General features: G+C 50.8%; 1 protein-coding gene across 2 annotated transcripts in view; it reads left to right on the top strand.

Moving 5' to 3' along the window:
• The window catches only part of PRPF6 (pre-mRNA processing factor 6), a 180601-nt gene that overhangs the window by 147169 nt on the left and 15213 nt on the right, over positions 1-18219 (top strand). For both annotated transcript variants that reach the window (XM_050746063.1, XM_050746061.1), the window contains 4 exons: positions 422-584; positions 10326-10444; positions 11519-11737; positions 16099-16221. In XM_050746063.1, the coding sequence (XP_050602020.1) occupies positions 422-584; positions 10326-10444; positions 11519-11737; positions 16099-16221 (624 nt within the window). The remainder of the gene's footprint in view (positions 1-421; positions 585-10325; positions 10445-11518; positions 11738-16098; positions 16222-18219) is intronic.

Here is an 18219-nt window from a genome sequence, read left to right as displayed (position 1 = left end):
CTGCCTCCCAGGTTAAAGCGATTCTCCTGCCTCAGCCACCTGAGTACCTGGGATTGCAGGCACGTGCCACCACACCTGGCTAATTTTTGTATTTTCAGTAGAGACAGGGTTTTGCCTCGTTGGCCAGGCTGGTCTCAAACTCCTGACCTCATGATCCACCTGCCTTGGCCTCCCAAAGTCCTGGGATTACAGGCGTGAGCCACTGCACCCAGCCATTATGTGTTCTTCATTCAGACATATGGTAGCCATGTCCGCGAGTGTTATAAGGGGGTGACTCCTGGTGCAGGTGTGTTAGAGGCTGAGCTGATTGGCTTTTGTAAAATCTGGGGCCCGAGGATCTGCTCTAGAGATCTGTGCCTGCTGCCCTGTTGTGGCTTCCAGCCTGCCCTGAGCCTTATTGATCTTATCTCTTGCCTCGCAGAGTGAAGATGTCTGGCTGGAAGCAGCCAGGTTGCAGCCTGGGGACACAGCCAAGGCCGTGGTAGCCCAAGCTGTCCGTCATCTCCCACAGTCTGTCAGGATTTACATCAGAGCAGCAGAGCTGGAAACAGACATTCGCGCAAAGAAGCGGGTTCTTCGGAAAGGTGGGCCTCCCTCGGAGGTGCCTTCCACCAGCAGGGGCTCCTGGGGCCTCTGGCCCCTCCCTCGGAGGTGCTGCTTTCTCCCTCCTTGGGGCCCCTCCTCTCAGCTGCTTTCCTGCTCCTGGCTCAGGCTTTTGGTGAGAGTGGATAAGGAACCAGGGACATTTTTCAGGCCTTTTCTCAGGTTGGGTTGCCTCTGCCCTTGGACCGCCATGGGGGAGGGATACTGTGGTGGGCGAGTTCCCATCCCAGAAGGGATGTTGGGGTTGAGCCCTCACTCCTGCCTTTTTCCAGTGTGTGATTTTGGATGCATTGGGCAGTCACTCTGTGGTCCAGGCTTCCCTCATCTGCAGGGTGAGAACCATAGTAGCTCAAAGCCTGTGTCCTGGGGCTCTGGAGATGGTCTCTGTGAAGAGCGGAGCCGGCAGCTGGCATGTGCACACCCTTTGTGGGTGTTACTCACTTTCTCTCCTGAGAAGGCATTGGAGCCCCACGTTGATTGGACTCCTCCCTGCTGCTGACAAGGCTGCGTCTCCTGCCCCCAAGGCAGCGTGTGCCGTCAGCTCAGGCCAGATGATGGCGGGCGGTGTCCCTGCCAGGGAACCTGACTCCATCCAGGGATTCCTGCTAGGATAGAGCTTTTGTGGGCAGTTTGTTGATTTTTCTTTCTGTGGTTTCTCTTGTCACTGGAAGCGTGCAGTAGATGCTGCTGTTGAACTGGGCCCAGAACAAGTGCTGGTCGGGGGCTGTTCTGAAGCCAATCTGTGCAGGTGGCTTCTTTTTTTTTGTTTTGTTTTTTGTGGTTGTGGTTGTTGTCTTTGAGATGGAGTCTTGCTCTGTCGCCCAGGCTGGAGTGCAGTGGCGTGATCTCAGCTCACTGCAAGCTCCGCCTCCCAGGTTCACGCCGTTCTCCTGTCTCAGCCTCCCCAGTAGCTGGGACTACAGGCGCCCACCACCACGCCCGGCTAATTTCTTTTTGTATTTTTAGTAGAAGTGGGGTTTCACCGAGTTAGCCAGGATGGTCTCCATCTCCTGACCTTGTGATCCACCTGCCTCCGCCTCCTAAAGTGCTGGGATTACAGGCGTGAGCCACTGCGCCTGGCCTATGTGGGTGGCTTCTATACAAATTTTTTTTTTTTTTTTTTTTTTTGAGATAGAGTCTTGCTCTGTCGCCCAGACTGGAGTACAGGGGCGCAATCTCGGCTCCCTGCAACCTCCGCCTCCCGGGTTCAAGTGATTCTCCTGCCTCAGCCTCCCGTGTAGCCGGGAATACCGGGTGTGCGCCTCCACGCCCAGCCGATTTTTGTATTTTTAGTAGAGATGGGGTTTCCCCATGTTGGCTGGGCTGGTCTCAAACTCCTGACCACAGGTGATCCTCCCGCCTCGGCCTCCCAAAGTGCTGGGATTACAGGCGTGAGCCCCTGTGCCCAGCCTTTTTTTTTTTTTGAGATGAAGTCCCACTTTGTCACCCAGTCTGAAGTGCAATGGCACCATCTTGGCTCACTGCAACCTCTGCCTCCCGGGTTCAAGCGATCCTCTTGCCTCAGCCTTCTGAGTAGCTGGGACTACAGGCATGTGCCACCACGCCTGGTTAATTTTTGTGTTTTTAGTAGAGACGGGGTTTCTCTATGTTGGCCAGGCTGATCTTGAACACCACACCTCAAGTGATCCACCCACCTCGGCCTCCCAAAATGCTGGGATTACAGGCGTGAGCCACTGCACCTGGCCCAATTTTTTTTTTTTTTTTTTGAGACAGCGTCTCGCTCTGTCACCCAGGCTGGAGTGCAGTGGCGCGATCTCAGCTCACTGCAAGCTCTGCCTCCCGGGTTCATGCCATTCTCCTGCCTCAGCCTCCCGAGCAGCTGGGACTACAGGTGCCGCCACCACGCCTGGGTAATCAGGCCCGGCTAGTTTTTTTGTATTTTTAGTAGAGACGGGGTTTCACTGTGTTAGCCAGGATGGTCTTGGTCTCCCGACCTCGTGATCCACCGCCACGGCCTCCGAGAGTGCTGGGATTACAGGCCTGAGCCACCGCTCCTGGCCAGAGACAGCCTCTTATAATGAGGCCAGGAACAGAAAGTTAGCACCTGTCTTGGTTTGTAAAAATCAGTTTATCTTTTTTCAGCTAGGAAGAAATAGTTCTTTGATGAAGAGCCCATGAAAGTCTGGGTAATTAATTTGTTTATTTAGAAAAGCTCTATTGAATTCTTCCTGCCACAATTTGATGAATGATCATGAATGTCTTTGTGGCCACTCCCAGCTCACCACCAGATTGTCCGGGTTCGTTTCCAGTGGGTTTGGATTTGGAGACGGGAGTTCTGGGTTCGTTTCCAGTGGGTTTGGATTTGGAGACGGGAGTTCTGGGTTCGTTTCCAGTGGGTTTGGATTTGGAGACGGGAGTTCTGGGTTCGTTTCCAGTGGGTTTGGATTTGGAGACGGGAGTATGCGTATGCTCTTGGAGGTGGGGGCCTTCGGGGAGTATTGAGGGACTGTGTTTCCACGGCCATCCTCTCAGGGAGTGGCCTCCTGGCTCTGCTCTCTCAGGCAGAGAAGCTGTGCTAAGGTGGAATGAACCCAGGATCTCTAGGATGGCCTTTGCTGCTGCCCCTAATACTCGTCCTGGCCTGCCCTTTCCCAAGAATATTTCTAAAAACTGGGTTCTTTTCCTGGGGTAAAGCCCAGCACTGCTTCATTTGGTTGTCAGCGAACACTTAAACGTTGCTTGAAGGGTCTGGTTTTTGAAATTAAGATGACAGCTACCTCCACCGGTGACTTAGGATGCCTGCCAGCCAGGGAGCCTGGCAGTGCATCGTCTCTGTGAGCTCTGGGTCGCTGTTGGGCTGAGCTGTCACCTTAGTCCTTTGTTGGGAGAACAGGCGTTTCGGGTGCTGGTCTTGAGACCTGAGGAGGCTGAGTAACCTTAGGCATGGTGCTTGGCCCCTGAGCTTCCGTGTCGTCCTCTGTAAAAGGGAAGAGGGCTTTCAGGATTGGGGAGAGTGCAGCCTGTGAGCTTACTGGCCAGGGTAGGGTATCCCATGTGCAGAGTCCCTTGGGGAGACCCGGATGGCGGCTCCCCTACAATAACGCAGCTCACGTGACGTGTACTCCGCTAGTTAATGCAGATGTGTGGAAGTGGAGTCATTTTACACTAAGCCATACGCTCTGGCCTGTGAAGCGTGGCATCCTTCAGCAGCCATCACCAGCGTGTCCTTCTGGGGGCACAGGAACGGCACAGTTCAGGGCGGGGGGGGCTTCCCTGCGGTCACGTGGCCCCCGGAGAGCATGTTGGCCTCTGCACAGTCACATCTTCACGGCTTTGTCTAGCCTTCAGAATACTCTTTTCCTGTTCTAGGCCAACTTGAGGGGTGTGTGCTTCCTTCACATACGTTGGCTGGCTTCCTCCCCTTCTGCTCATAAAGTCACACTCCTTGGAGGCCATTGTAACGTGGTGTGCTGTGTGGCTTCTGAAAGCACCTGGGGAAGGTGGCCTTGTTGGCTTTGGTGCCATGCCTGTGGGCTGCTGATGAGATGCCGTTGGAGCTATGTCAGCTCTCTCCCAAAACCTGAAGACACAGAGTCCTGGGAGTCGTAAGTTAATGACTCCATACATTGAGTCCCACATGAATATACTGTTCTTTAGAGACACGAAGTTCATCTCCACCAATGTACAAAGTACTAAGGGAAGTAGTTCATATTTGGACAAATAAAGCACTCGTCTCCCATGCAGAAGAGGCGAGAGCACGCAGGAAAAGCAGCTGTGTCGCTCCGTGTCTTCTGTCTGTGCCTCGTCGCCTGGCTGGAGGATGGGGCGGGCTTTATTTACTGCTGTGCCCTCTGCTATCACCCTACTCAGTCAGGGTTCTTGACCTGGATGAGTAACCCGAATCTTTTTGTTTTTAGGCAGAGCCTCCTCCTATTGTCCAGGCTGGAGAGCTGTGTTGCAATCAGCTCACTGCAGCCTCAACCTCCTGGGCTCTAGTGATCCTCCTGCTTCCGGCTCTTGAGTAGCTGGGACCACAGGCGCATACCACCGTGCCCAGATAATTTTTATTTTGAGACAGGCTCTCGCTCTGTTGCCCGGGCTGGAGTGCAGTGGCATGATCATAGGGTCACTGGAGCCTCAACCTCCCAGACTCAAACTATCCTCCAGTCTCAGCCTCCTGAGTAGCTGGGACTTCAGGGACACACCACTATGCCTGGCTAAGTTTTTAATTTTTCGTAGAGACGAGGTCTCCCTATATTGTCCAGGCTGGTTTTAAACTCCTGGACTCAGGTGATCCTCCCACCTCAGTCTCCCAAAATGCTGGCACTGCAGATGTGGGCCACTGTGCCCAGCCAGGACCCAAATCTTTATCCCCAAAGGGTCTGACTTGTTGGTAGTTTTGCTTTTTTGGCGACTGTAGTTCCCATTAACTTTTACTGGTAGAAGCAGAAATACTAAACTGTACTCAGGACCGGCCTCTAGATAGTCTCCCCCAGTGGGTGGCAGCAGCTCAGTCTCGCTTTGGGAGTCAGGGTGAGCCTCTCCAGCCAGGGCTGGTACATGAGGAGGCCAGAGGGAGCTGTGACCTGCACCCTGGTTGGCACATACTCCCTTTGGACTAGCTCGCTCGCTTGCTCGCTCTCTTTTTTTTTTTTTTTTTTTTTGAGACTGAGTCTCATTCTGTTGCCCAGGCTAGAGTGCAGCGGCGCGATCTCGGCTCACTGCAACCTTCGCTTTCCGGGTTCAAGGAATTCTCCTGCCTCCCAAGTAGCTGGGATTACAGGTGCCTGCCACCACACCCAACTACTTTTTGTATTTTTAGTAGAGACGGGGTTTGGTTTCACTGTGTTGGCCAGGCTGGTCTCGAACTCCTGACCTCATGATCCACCTGCCTCGGCCTCCCAAAGTGCTGGGATTAGAAGTGTGAGCCACCGCGCTCGGCCTTTGGACTAGCTCTCTTGACAGGAGGGTCCAAAGAGGCAGAGACAGGACTTATGGCCTCAGAGCCGTTCAGACATCACTGCTTATTCCTAGACCCGTGTGTTCTGGCTGTGAGATCCAGCTGGGATTGGGGTCTATTCACAGCATTTGTGGCATCCTGCTGGGCTGCCAGGCCGTGGCTCTGAGTGATGGGCACATGGGAAGACTGTGTTCTGCCTGAGTCAGTGAATCCACATAGCTTCGTCTTCTGGCCGCCCGTCAGTTGGTCAAGCGGACGTCCAGATGATAAGGCCAGGGGTGTCAGTGCCAGTGTGCTGTGCAGAACCATGTGTAAACCACAACAGACTTTTGCCTTCTCAGTCCCTTGATCCTAAGGAACTCCTCAGAGGTTGTAAGTGTGGGCTGAGGGAGGAAAGCAGTTGAGCAGCCACCAGTGGAGGGGGCGTGTGCCCTGTGGCTTAGGCAGCTGTGCTGCACCTGCCTCCTTCCACCGCATCTCCCAGGTGCCATTTCTACCCTATGAGGCCACTGCTGCATCTGCCCAACCTTGTGGCTTGGTCTGTCAGTAACACCCGGAGCGGGCAGCAGGTCGCTCAGTCGTTTCTGTGTCCCTGAGCTGAGTGTTCATTCCCTGCCAGGGCCTCACAGCCAGCCTGGGGCTGTTTCTCAGCAGGTAGAGCAGGTACCTACAGGACCGCGTAGCTCGCTCGCTTGCCCCCTTCCCTCCCCTCCTCCTCTTCCCTCCTCCCCTCCACTCCCCTGCCCTGCCCTTTTCCTCTTTTTTTTTTGAGACCGGGTCTCCCTCTTTCGCCTAGGCTGGAGCTGGAGTTCAGTGGTACAGTTTTGGCTCACTGCAACCTCCACCTCCTGGGCTCAAGCAGTCCTCCCATCTCTGCCACCCAGCTAGCTGGGACCGCAAGTACATGCCACCACGCCCAGCTGTATTTTTGTAGAGACAAGGTTTTGCCATGTTGTCCAGGCTAGTCTCGAACTCCTGGGCTCAAGTGATCCTCCCACCTCAGCCTCCCAAAATGCTGGGATTACAGGTGTGAGCCACCACAGTCAGCTGCCTGGCCTAATTTCTTTTCTTCTTTTTCTTTTTTTTTTTTGAGTTGGAGTCTCTCTCTGTCACCTAGGCTAGAGTGCAGTGGCAGTCTCAGCTCACTGCAATTCTCCTGGGTTCAAGCAATTCTCCTGCCTCAGCCTCCCCAATAGCTGGGATTACAGGTGCATGCCACCATACCTTCCTAATTTTTTTTTTTTTTTTTTTTTTGAGACGGAGTCTCACGCTGTTGCCCAGGCTGGAGTGCAGTGGCGCGATCTCGGCTCACTGCAAGCTCCGCCTCCCGGGTTCCCGCCATTCTCCTGCCTCAGCCTCCTGAGTAGCTGGGACTACAGGCGCCCGCCACCGCGCCCGGCTAATTTTTTGTATTTTTAGTAGAGACGGGGTTTCACTGTGGTCTCGATCTCCTGACCTTGTGATCCGCCCGCCTCGGCCTCCCAAAGTGCTGGGATTACAGGCTTGAGCCACCGCGCCCGGCCCTAATTTTTATATTTTTAGTAGAGACAGTGTTTCACTATGTTGATCAGGCTGGTCTCGAACTCCTGACCTCAGGTGATTTGCCCACCTTGGCCTCCCAAAATGCTGGGAGTACAGGCATGAGCTACAGGCCGCACTCAGCCTGGCCTAATTTCTTAACATCGTTAAATGTCTACAGCATTCATATTTTTCCAGCTGTCATGTCAGTACCTGCCACAGACACACGCACACATAACCACATGCACACACGGTTGGTTTGAGTCAGCATCTAAGCACAGTGTAAATATTGAGTTTGGGCCGGGCGCGGTGGCTCAAGCCTGTAATCCCAGCACTTTGGGAGGCCGAGACCGGCGGATCACGAGGTCAGGAGATCGAGACCATCCTGGCTAACCCAGTGAAACCCCGTCTCTACTAAAAAAAAAAATACAAAAAACTAGCCGGGCGAGATGGCGGGCGCCTGTAGTCCCAGCTACTCGGGAGGCTGAGGCAGGAGAATGGCGTGAACCCGGGAGGCGGAGCTTGCAGTGAGCTGAGATCCGGCCACTGCACTCCAGCCTGGGCGACAGACCGAGACTCCGTCTCAAAAAAAAAAAAAAAAAAAAAAAAAAAATATTGAGTTTGGTTGATGTCTTTTCTGGGTTTGTTGATGGAATTGGGTTTTTCCTTGAGATTCCTCATGTTGGGGTTTGCTCACTGCAGCCATGAGACTGTTTCCGGTGGCCTCGTTTCCTGTATCCTCTGTTTCCTGTATCCTCTGTTTCCTGTATCCTCTTGTAAATTGGAAGGTAGATTTGGAGACTTGTAAGAGTAAGCTTTGTTTTTGCTTTTGTTTTTTTTTCCTTTTTTTTTTTTAAACCAAGGAAGCATTCGTGGCAATGCAAGCAGCGTCAGGAGCTGCAGAGGCTGTCACGGCTCAGTGGCCCCAGTGTCCTTCATGGGGTTCTCCACAGCCTTTCAGCTCCTGCCTTTGGCAGTGGCTGGTGACCTGTGCCCGCATCTGTGACTTCGTTAGGGTGTGCAAAACGGTGACATTACAATTAGGTCACCCTTTTTGTTTTTATTGCCAGAATTATTCTAAAGAGAAGAACTTTCCTATATCCATGATTTGGTTATTCTGTGTTTATTTGGAAAAGACAGAATAGATACTTGATTTGCTCTCCTTTCAACTTTCGGGATGATGATTTCGTTCTCTAGCATTCTCCAAAGGTGACTAATGGTCTCTTTGAGCTTTGTTATGAACTTTGAATGCTGTTGTATTTCATGGATTCGAATACATTGCAGGTAATATTCTTAATATTCTTATTGACCTTCAGACTCTCCGATCATTGTCCAGTGGGAGTCTCTTCTAGTTTGATCTTGAATTTTTTTTTTTTTTTTTTTTTTGAGAGGGAGTCTCGCTGTGTCTCCCAGGCTGGAGTGCAGTGGCGTGAACTTGGCTCACTGCAAGCTCTGCCTCCCGGGTTCACGCCATTCTCCCGCCTCAGCCTCCCAAGTAGCTGAGACTACAGGCGCCCGCCACCACGCCCGGCTAGTTTTTTTTTTTTTTTTGTATTTTTAGTAGAGACGGGGTTTCACCATGTTAGCCAGGATAGTCTCGATCTCCTGACCTCGTGATCCACCCACCTCGGCCTCCCAAAGTGCTGGGATTACAGGCTTGAGCCACCGCGCCCGGCCAGATCTTGAATTTTTTTTAAGTTTTAAGTGTTTTTATTTAAGGCAAAACATATAATAATGAGGTATTTCAGGTTGGGCGTGGTGGCTCATGCCTGTAATCCCAGCACTTTGGGAGGCCGAGGCGGGTGGATCACGAGGTCAAGAGATTGAAACCATCCTGGCCGACGTGGTGAAACCCCGTCTCTACTAAAATTTCAAAAATTAGCTGGGCGTGGTGGCCACATGCCTATACTCCCAGCTACTTGGGAGGCTGAGGCAGGAGAATCACTTGAACCCGGGTGACAGAGGTTGCAGTGAGCCGAGATCATGCCACTGCACTCCAGCCTGGTGACAGAGCGAGACTCCATCTCAGAAAAAAAAAAAAGAGGTATTTCAGACACTGGCATTTTTTTTTTTTTTTTTTTTTTTTTTGAGACGGAGTCTTGCTCTGTGGCCCGGGCTGGAGTGCAGTGGCCGGATCTCAGCTCACTGCAAGCTCCGCCTCCCGGGTTTACGCCATTCTCCTGCCTCAGCCTCCGGAGTAGCTGGGACTACAGGCGCCCGCCACCTCGCCTGGCTAGTTTTTTGTATTTTTAGTAGAGACGGGGTTTCACGGTGTTAGCCAGGATGGTCTCGATCTCCTGACCTCGTGATCCGCCCGTCTCGGCCTCCCAAAGTGCTGGGATTACAGGCTTGAGCCACCGCGCCCGGCCAGACACTGGCATTTTTTTCCTAAATATCTGAACTGGCATTTTTTTCCCCTAAATATCTGAAGTGAATTACGTAGATCTTAAGTGTGCAGTTTGATGTCTTCACAAGTGCATACACCCATATAACCCACACTCGGCCAAGGCATAGAGCATTTCCAGGGTGGGCGCCGTGGCCCCACCCGTAATCCCAGCACTTTGGGAGGCTGAGGCAGGTGGATCACTTGAGATCAGGAGTTTGAGACCAGCCTGGCCAATATGGTGAAACCCCATCTCCACTAAATATACAAAAATTAGCCGGCCATGGTGGTGCACACCTATAGTCCCAGCTATTTGGGAGGCTGAGACAGGAGAATCACTTGAACCCAGGAAGCAGAGGTTGCAGTGAGCTGAGATCGTGCCATTGCACTCCAGCCTGGGCAATAGAATGAGACTATGTCTCAAAACAAAAACAAAAACATTTCCATCCCCCAAGAAAGTCCCCTGGTGCCTCTCAGTCAGTGCACTGTCCCCATTTGTTGGCAGTCATGCTTCTGACTTATTTTACCAAGATGAGTTTTGCCTGTTTTCAAACATCACATAAAGGGAGTCGTACAGTCTAAACTCTTTTGGGACTGGTTTCTTTTGTTGTTCAGCATGTTTTTGGGGTTCATTCCCGTCGTTGCTGGTTTCCTGAGTCCTGTTGATGTGACCCCGGCAGTCTTCAGTCACTTCCTTGCTTTCTGCTACCACAAGATGCTCTGTTTGTCCTTGTTTGTGTCTGCCCCAGAACTGAAGGAAGCCACTTAAAGGGCAGGTGTGTGGTCCCTGACTGTCACCGGGGAAGTCCATCTCACCCTGACCAGCAGCATGCTCACCACATGAGCCTCCTGCTTTTGTCTCCTTTTCTGTAACGTGGTTTCTCCTTTGACCTTTCCTAGCCCTCGAGCATGTTCCAAACTCGGTTCGCTTGTGGAAAGCAGCTGTTGAGCTGGAAGAGCCTGAAGATGCCAGAATCATGCTGAGTCGGGCTGTGGAGTGCTGCCCCACCAGTGTGGAGGTGAGTCTGGCGGACTCAGGGCCACCAGAGCCCAGAGTGGCCAAGGCCCGAGCCCGGGTTCTGTGTCTGGAAGTGATGATGTAAGTGGAGCATTGAGCTCACTCAGGCTGCGCTTTCTGGGAGCAGAAGGCCGTCCGGAGCCCCAGGATACCGTTCTGTGCACAGCTGCCAGGCAGGGTGGTGAGAGGCTTCCGCTAGTTTTGCTGTTAATGGAAGTGCAGAGAGAATCTTAGCTCGTACCTGACCACTGCAGAAAGTTCTCTCAGGCGCCATTTCCTCTCATTCAGCCCAGAGTTTGTCATGGGAGCCGAAGGTGGGAGGGTGATAGAAAACACTGCTTTCTGCCAGCCCCGCGTGACTGCTCTTTGCCTCCAAGCTAAGTGGGATTTCTTTGGTTTTAGGCATTCCAGTTCACAGCATTCTGTGCAGTGATTTTTAGTCTTGGTTTTATGATACCTAGTATGTCTTCAATTATCCTAAGGGGTATTGTGAAATTCTCCAAACAACATTAATCTTGTTTTATTTACATAAAAATGAATAAAGCCCATACACATCTTAGGGATGGAGTGCTGCAGAGCCAAGAGTCTGGGAACTCCAGGAGGCTGAACACCCTTCCGTGTGTTTAGCCCATGAGGGCAGTAGCCTCATCCTGCCCATCTGTGCCAGCCCCTGGTATCAGGTCTGGCGCTCTGTGTGCCTGGAGGCAGTGTTTGTTTGTGCAGGCAGTGTTTGTGGAGGCAGTGTTTGTGGAGGCATGTTTGTGGAGGCAGTGTTTGTTTGTGGAAGCAGTGTTTGTGGAGACATGTTTGTTTGTGGAGACATGTTTGTTTGTTTGTGAACATTCCACTGAGAATCTTTTCCTGCTCACTAGAGTCACTAAGTCAGTCAGAAGCATCAGTGAGCAGTTGGTCAGGTGAGATGTGCTGCTGTGGACGCTTCTCAGGCCGTGTTCAAATGGCTCTCGAGAGCTAAGAAAGAGCGTTGTGGCCGTGCTGCAGGGTGGGTCGCTGTCTGGCCTGCATCTGTCCCCTCAGCACAGTGTCCTCTCCTTTTTCTGGTGTCCTCTCCGCGTAGCTCTGGCTTGCTCTGGCAAGGCTGGAGACCTATGAAAATGCCCGCAAGGTCTTGAACAAGGCGCGAGAGAACATTCCTACAGACCGGCACATCTGGATCACGGCCGCTAAGCTGGAGGAAGCCAATGGGAACACACAGATGGTGGAGAAGATCATTGACCGAGCCATCACCTCGCTGCGGGCCAACGGTGTGGAGATCAACCGCGAGCAGTGGATCCAGGTGGGCCGCAGGCGGGTGTCGTGGTGTCGGCTTTAACAGTGTACGTGCCGCACGTGGGAGTCCCACGCAGGACTGGGGGCTGCTGAATGGTGCTGGGGAGTCCTGTGCCGAACCGGAAGCAGGCACAGGTGTGGCTGGGCCCTGAGCGACCTGGGCAAGGCCACTGTCACTCTTGATGGATTCAGGCCTTGAGTTCGTCTTGGGGTGAATGCTTCGGAAGCCCTTTCAGTGTGTGCACACCTGACTGCATTTCTTTGCTAGTAGAAATGATACATCTAAGAGTCTCATGGCTTCTTCCACTCTTCCCCTCTCCCCCACACCCTTTTTTTTTGAGATCGAGTCTCGCTCGTCGCCCAGGCTGGAGTGCAGTGGTGCCACCTTGGCTCACTGCAAGCTCTGCCTCCCGGGTTCACACCATTCTCCTGCCTCAGCCTCCCGAGTAGCTGGGACTACAGGTGTCCGCCACCATGCCGGGCTAATTTTTTGTATTTTTAGTAGAGATGGGGTTTCACCATGTTAGCCAGGATGGTCTTGATCTCCTGACCTCGTGATCCGCCCACCTTGGCCTCCCAGAGTGCTGGGATTACAGGCCTGAGCCACCGCACCGGGCCAACACCCTTTTTTTTTTTTTTTTTGAGAGGGAGTCTCGCTCTGTCACCCAGGCTAGAGTGCAGTGGCGTGATCTTGGCTCACTGCAACCTCCACCTCCTGGGTTCAATTCTCCTACCTCAGCCACCTGAGTAGCTGGGATTATAGGCACCTGCCACCATGCCCAGCTAATTTTTGTATTTTTAGTAGAGACAAGGTTTCACCATGTTGGCCAGGTTTGTCTCGAACTCCTAACCTCAAGCAATCTGCCCGCCTTGGTTTTCCTTGTCTTTTAACTGTGTCTCTAGACTTAAGGCTATAGAAAAGTCTCCAAAGGTCATCTAACTCAGGAAGTAAGACTTGGGTTCCCTTTATTACCTTCTTTTTAGGAGTCACCCTCTGAGTTATGTTTCTCTCCAGAAAAATAAATAATGAAATTATTATTTCTGTTTTATTTTATGACAGTCCTTCCTTCCTCCCTCCCTTCCTTCCTTCATTCCTTTCCTTCTTTTTTTTTTTTTTTTTTTTTTTAGTTCTTTTTTTTTTTTTTTAGGAGACAGGGTCTTGCCGTGTTGCTCAGGCCGGAGTGCAGTGGTGCATTCATGGCTCACTGCATCCTTGATCTCCTGGGCTCAAGCGATCTTCCCGCCTTAACCTCTCAAGTGGCTGGAACTACAGGCATGTGCTACCATGCTTGGCCAATTTTTTAATTTTTATTTTTTGTCTTGTTATGCTGCCCAGGCTGGTCTTAAACTCCTGGGCTTCAGGGATCCTACCACTTCAGCCTCCTAAAGTGTTGAGATTACAGGCATCAGCTGCCATGCCCAGCCTGTGACAGTTTATTAAGCTATGATTAGCGTTCTATAGAATCCACCCATTGAAAGTTTACAATTCAGTGGTGTTTAGTATATTCACAGAGCTGTCCATCTGTCACCACAATCTTAGAACGTTCTCATCACCCCAGAAAGAAGTCCTGTGTCCGTGAGTTGTTGCTCCCCGTTTACTCACCTCTGTAGCCTTTTGTTTGTTTGTTTGTTTGTTTTCTGAGACAGGGTCTGTCTGTCTCCCAGGCTGGAGTGTGTGGGACAATCAGTCTTGGCTCTCTGCCACATTTGCTTCCTGGGCTCAAGCAGTTCTGCCTCAGCCTCCCGAGTAGCTGGGACTACAGGTGTGCGCCACCACACTTGGCTAATTTTTTTCTGTCTTTTGTAGAGACGTGGTTTCGCCATGTTGTTCGGGCTGGTCTCAAACTCCTGAGCTCAGATGATCCACCTGCCTCGGCCTCCCAAAGTGCTGGGATTACAAGTGTGAGCCACTGTGCCTGTCTAACCTTGCTTTTTTACTTTCTTTGTCTATACTTTTTTTTCTGGACATTTTATATACAGATGTTCAACTTATGGGCTTATATCCTGATAAACCCATTGTAAGTTGAAAATATCGTAAGTCTAAAATGCGTTTGAGGCTGGGTGCTGTGGCTCACACCTATAATCTTAGTACATTGCAGGGCTGAGGCAGGCGGATCACTTGAGGTCAGGAGTTTGAGACCAGCCTGGCCAACATGGTGAAACCCTGTCTCTACTAAAAATACAAAAAAATTAGCCAGGCATGATGGTGGGCACCTGTAATCCCAGCTACTCAGGAGGCTGAGGCAGGAGAATCGCTTGAACTTGGCGGACGCAGAGGTTGCAGTAAGCCGAGATCGTAACACTGTACTCCAGCCTAGGCGACAGAGCGAGACTGTCTCAAAAAATAAATAAAATAAAATAAAATAAAAATGTGTGTGATACACCTAACCTGCTATACTTTGTGGCTTAGCCTATCTACTGGGTTAAACATACTCAGAACACCTACCTTAGCCTACAGTTGGGCAAAGTCATTGAACATAAAGTGTTGAATAACTCATGTAATTTATTGAATGCTGCGATGAAAGTGAAAAACAGGGTGGTGGTTTGAGTCTAAGTATTGCTTCTACTGAGTGTGTGTGGCTTTTACATCGTCCCACACTGAGGCCACCTGTGAGTGGAATCACACGACATGTGGTCTTTTGTGACTGGCCTTAACTTAGTGTGTTTTCAGGGTTCATCCATGTTGTAGCATGGAGGTATTGAAATCCCTTGCCTACTTTTAAATTGGATTGTGTCTTTATTATTGTCTATGTATTATTTTTGTCTGTTGTTTTATTATTGAGTTGTAAGAGATGTTTTTATATATTCTGGATATAGTCACTTATTGGATACACAATTTGCAAATACAGATGGTCCCTGACTTCCCATGGTTTGACTTGACAGTGGTTCCGAAGCAGTTTGCATTCACTAGAAACTGTAATGGAGGAAGAGCCAGCACCTTTGCTGCAGGCCCTGGGGGTCTGGGTGCTGGGTCCTTGCCCCATGTGTTCTTCTCAGTACTGACCTTCTTGCCAGCGTCCCTGCCTCAGATCCTTGCTCTTGGCTCTGCTTTCTGTCTGGGATGGTTTTCTGGTGCTGGCGGGGCTCGGGGGGGTCTGGAGGCGTGTGGTTCCTGTCGCACTTCGCTCGCTCATGTCGTGGTCCCCCAGGTTGGCGTGCCACAGTGGTGCCTGTGCTCCTGTACCCTGTTGCTCTAGCTGGCTTATCGGTCTCTTGTTGGTAGACACATTGTCTTGCACACATGGGAATATATTGGTCACATGAATGCCTTGAAGTCGAACTGCTGGGTCCAGTACGTGCCTGTTTTATTTTGATAGAGAATGAGAAATTGCCCTCTGTAGAGACATGTGCTTCTTTGTAGTGTAAGATTTAGGTCCACCTTCACCAAGTGAGCCAGTCAGCAAATGTTTCAATGTTGGTCGTCTGATACGTGCAAAATGGTACTTAGAATAGTTTAATTAGCATCTTGAAAATAAGAATGGGGACTGGGTGTGGTGGTTTATGCATTAATCCCAGCACTTTGGGAGGCTAACGCTGGAGGATTACTTGAGACCAGGAGTTTAAGACCAGCCTGGGCAACATAAGGAAACCCTGTATCTACAAAAAACAATGTAACCGTGGGCGTGGGCCATGGTGCTGCATGACTGTGCTCCTCGGAGGCTGAGGTGGGACGATCCCTTTTGCCTGGGAGTTTGAAGCTGCAGTGAGCTATGATTGTATCACAGCATTTCAGCCTGAGTCACAGGGGGAGACCTTGACTCTTTCTCTCTTTTTTTTTTCCCAAGACGTAGTGTTGCTCCGTTGCCCAGGCTGGAGTGCAGTGGCGCGATCTTGGCTTACTGCAATCTCTGCCTCCCGTGTTCAAGTGATTCTCCTGCCTCAGCCTCCCGAGTAAGCTGGGATTATGGGTGCCCACCACCATGCCTGACTAATTTTTGTATTTTTCTTTTTAGTAGAGACAGGGTTTCACCAGGTTGGCCAGGCGGGTCTCGAACTCCTGATCTCGTAATCCACCCTCCTTGGCCTCCCAAAGTGCTGGGATTACAGATGTGAGCCACCGCACCCGGCTGAGACCTTGTCTCTTAAAAAATAATAATAATAAGGCTTTACATTTCTTTTCACATGTTTAAAAGTTGTTTGTATTTTTATTTTCTAGTGAACAGTGTGCCTATGTCCTTTGTGACGTTTCTCTGTTGTTTTCTCTGATTGGTGTGCGATAGACTCACGTCCTCAGATCCCTGGTAGGCAGTGTCAGCATCTCGTGCTGATGTCTGTCAGTTTTAACCATTCAGGAATGCCGTGCTTCCTGTTGGGAATCTGCAACTCTGATTTCCAAAATCAAAAGTAACTTTTGTGTTCCTCTTTCAGGATGCCGAGGAATGTGACAGGGCTGGGAGTGTGGCCACCTGCCAGGCTGTCATGCGTGCCGTGATTGGGATTGGGATTGAGGAGGAAGATCGGAAGCACACCTGGATGGAGGATGCCGACAGTGTGAGTTGGCAACAGGAGCCTTTGTCCGCAATATGGAGTCTCTGCTTGTGGGAACAGCGGGCACTTTATAACTACTAGGCAATTTTAAAACCTTTTTTTTTTTTTTTTCTGAGGCGGAGTCTCGCTCTGTCGCCCAGGCTGGAGTGCAGTGGCGCAACCTCGGCTAATTGCAACCTCCACCTCCTGGGTCCACGCCATTCTCCTGCCTTAGCCTCCCGAGTCGCTGGGACTACAGGCGCCTGCCACCACGCCTGTCTAATTTTTTTGTGGTTTTAGTAGAGACGGGGTTTCACTGTGTTAGCCAGGATGGTCTCGATCTCCTGACCCTTGTGATCCACCCGCCTCGGCCTTCCAAAGTGCTCGGGTTACAGGTGTGAGCCACGGTGCCTGGCCCTTTAAAACTCTTTAAATACACTTGTTTTGCACGTGGTTGCACTCATAAGGAATACAGCTTGCTTTCTGTTAACCTAAGTTTTTTTTTGTGGGTTTTTTTTTTTTTTTTTTTGGAAGACGGAGTCTCACTCTGTTGCCCGGGCTGGAGTGCAGTGGTGTGATCTCAGCTCATTGCAAGCTCCACCTCCCGGGTTTCCACCATTCTCCTGCCTCAGCCTCCCGAGTAGCTCGGACTACAGGCGCCCATCACCACGCCCAGCTAATTTTTTGTATTTTTAGTAGAGATGGAGTTTCACCATGTTGGCCAGGATGGTCTCGATCTCCTGACCTCTTGATCTGCTCACCTCGGCCTCCCAAAGTGCTGGGATTACAGGCGTGAGCCACCGCGCCCGGCTGCACATTTGCTTTCTTATTCTGTTCACTTACCTCTTACTTTTTTTCTAGAACTGTTTGACAATGAAGGAGTTGCAGATGTGATGCCCTTACCTTTAAATACTTTGGTGTATATTTCTTTAAAAAAGGACATTCTGTTACACAACCATAGCTCAGTTATCAAAATCAGGAAATTAATGTTGGGACAGTGCTGTAACTTCAGACCTTACTCAAATCTCACCCGCAGGCTGGGCGTCGGGGCTGACACCTGTAATCCCAGCACTTTGGGAGGCCAAGATGGGCAGATCACTTGAGCTCAGGAGTTTGAAACCACCCTGGTCAACATGGCAGAACACCATCTTTACAGAAACAAAAGCCAGGCATGGTGGTGCAGGCCTGTAGTCCCAGCTTCTCAGGAGGCTGAGGTGGGAGGATCACTTGAGCCAGGAGTTCGAGGCCACAGTGAGCTGTGATTGCGCCACTACACTCAGCCTGGGCGACGACAAGACCCTATCTCAGAAGAAGAAGAAGCCTCAGCCGTTGTCTCTGCATCCTTTTAGCAGAAGAAAAACCGACTGTGTTCTGTGGGGAATACAGGGCCGTCCTCTGGCTAGTCTGCGAGAGCCTCAGCCTTTGTTTTTCATGAGTCTGAATTTTTTGAGGACCACAGGCCAGTGATGCTGTAGGCTCCTCTTTGATCTGGTTCTCTGTGGTGTCCCCTCTGGGTTGGGTTGGGTCCTCTTGGTGCATCATACAGAGCGGTGTGCACCTGTCCGACTCCGACCCTCTGGTGCAGGCAGTGGCTGCAGGCGTTTCCACTGTATGGTTGCTGTTTCTTTGTTGTTATTAATAAGTATTTTGAGGATCCATTAATGATGCTTCTTGGCCTGAATCAGTTATTTCTGTGGTGTTTGCTAAATGGTGATTTTTAAAAAATCTTTTTTATATTAATTTTTTTTTTTGTAGAAACAGTGTCTCACTATGTTGTCCAGGCCGGTTTTGAACTCCTGGCTTCAAGTGATCCCACCTCAGCCTCCCAAAGTGTGTAGGATTACGGGTACGTCACTGTGCCTGGCCACACCCGCATAATGATTTTGTGAACAGTTTCTCCTACATTTTATTAGTTGGAATTCTACAGTAATGAAGAGCTTCACTTTCTCCTTCATCCGTGTGTGTTCACTTCCTTCCATCTGGATTGGCCAGTGGCTCCTCCTTTGGTCCTTGGGATCAGAC

This window comes from Macaca thibetana, chromosome 10 (genome assembly GCF_024542745.1).
Source record: "Macaca thibetana thibetana isolate TM-01 chromosome 10, ASM2454274v1, whole genome shotgun sequence".
Classification (NCBI taxonomy): domain Eukaryota; kingdom Metazoa; phylum Chordata; class Mammalia; order Primates; family Cercopithecidae; genus Macaca; species Macaca thibetana.
The sequence above is the reverse complement of the archived record's forward strand: the minus strand, read 5'-3'. Positions and strand labels throughout refer to the sequence as shown.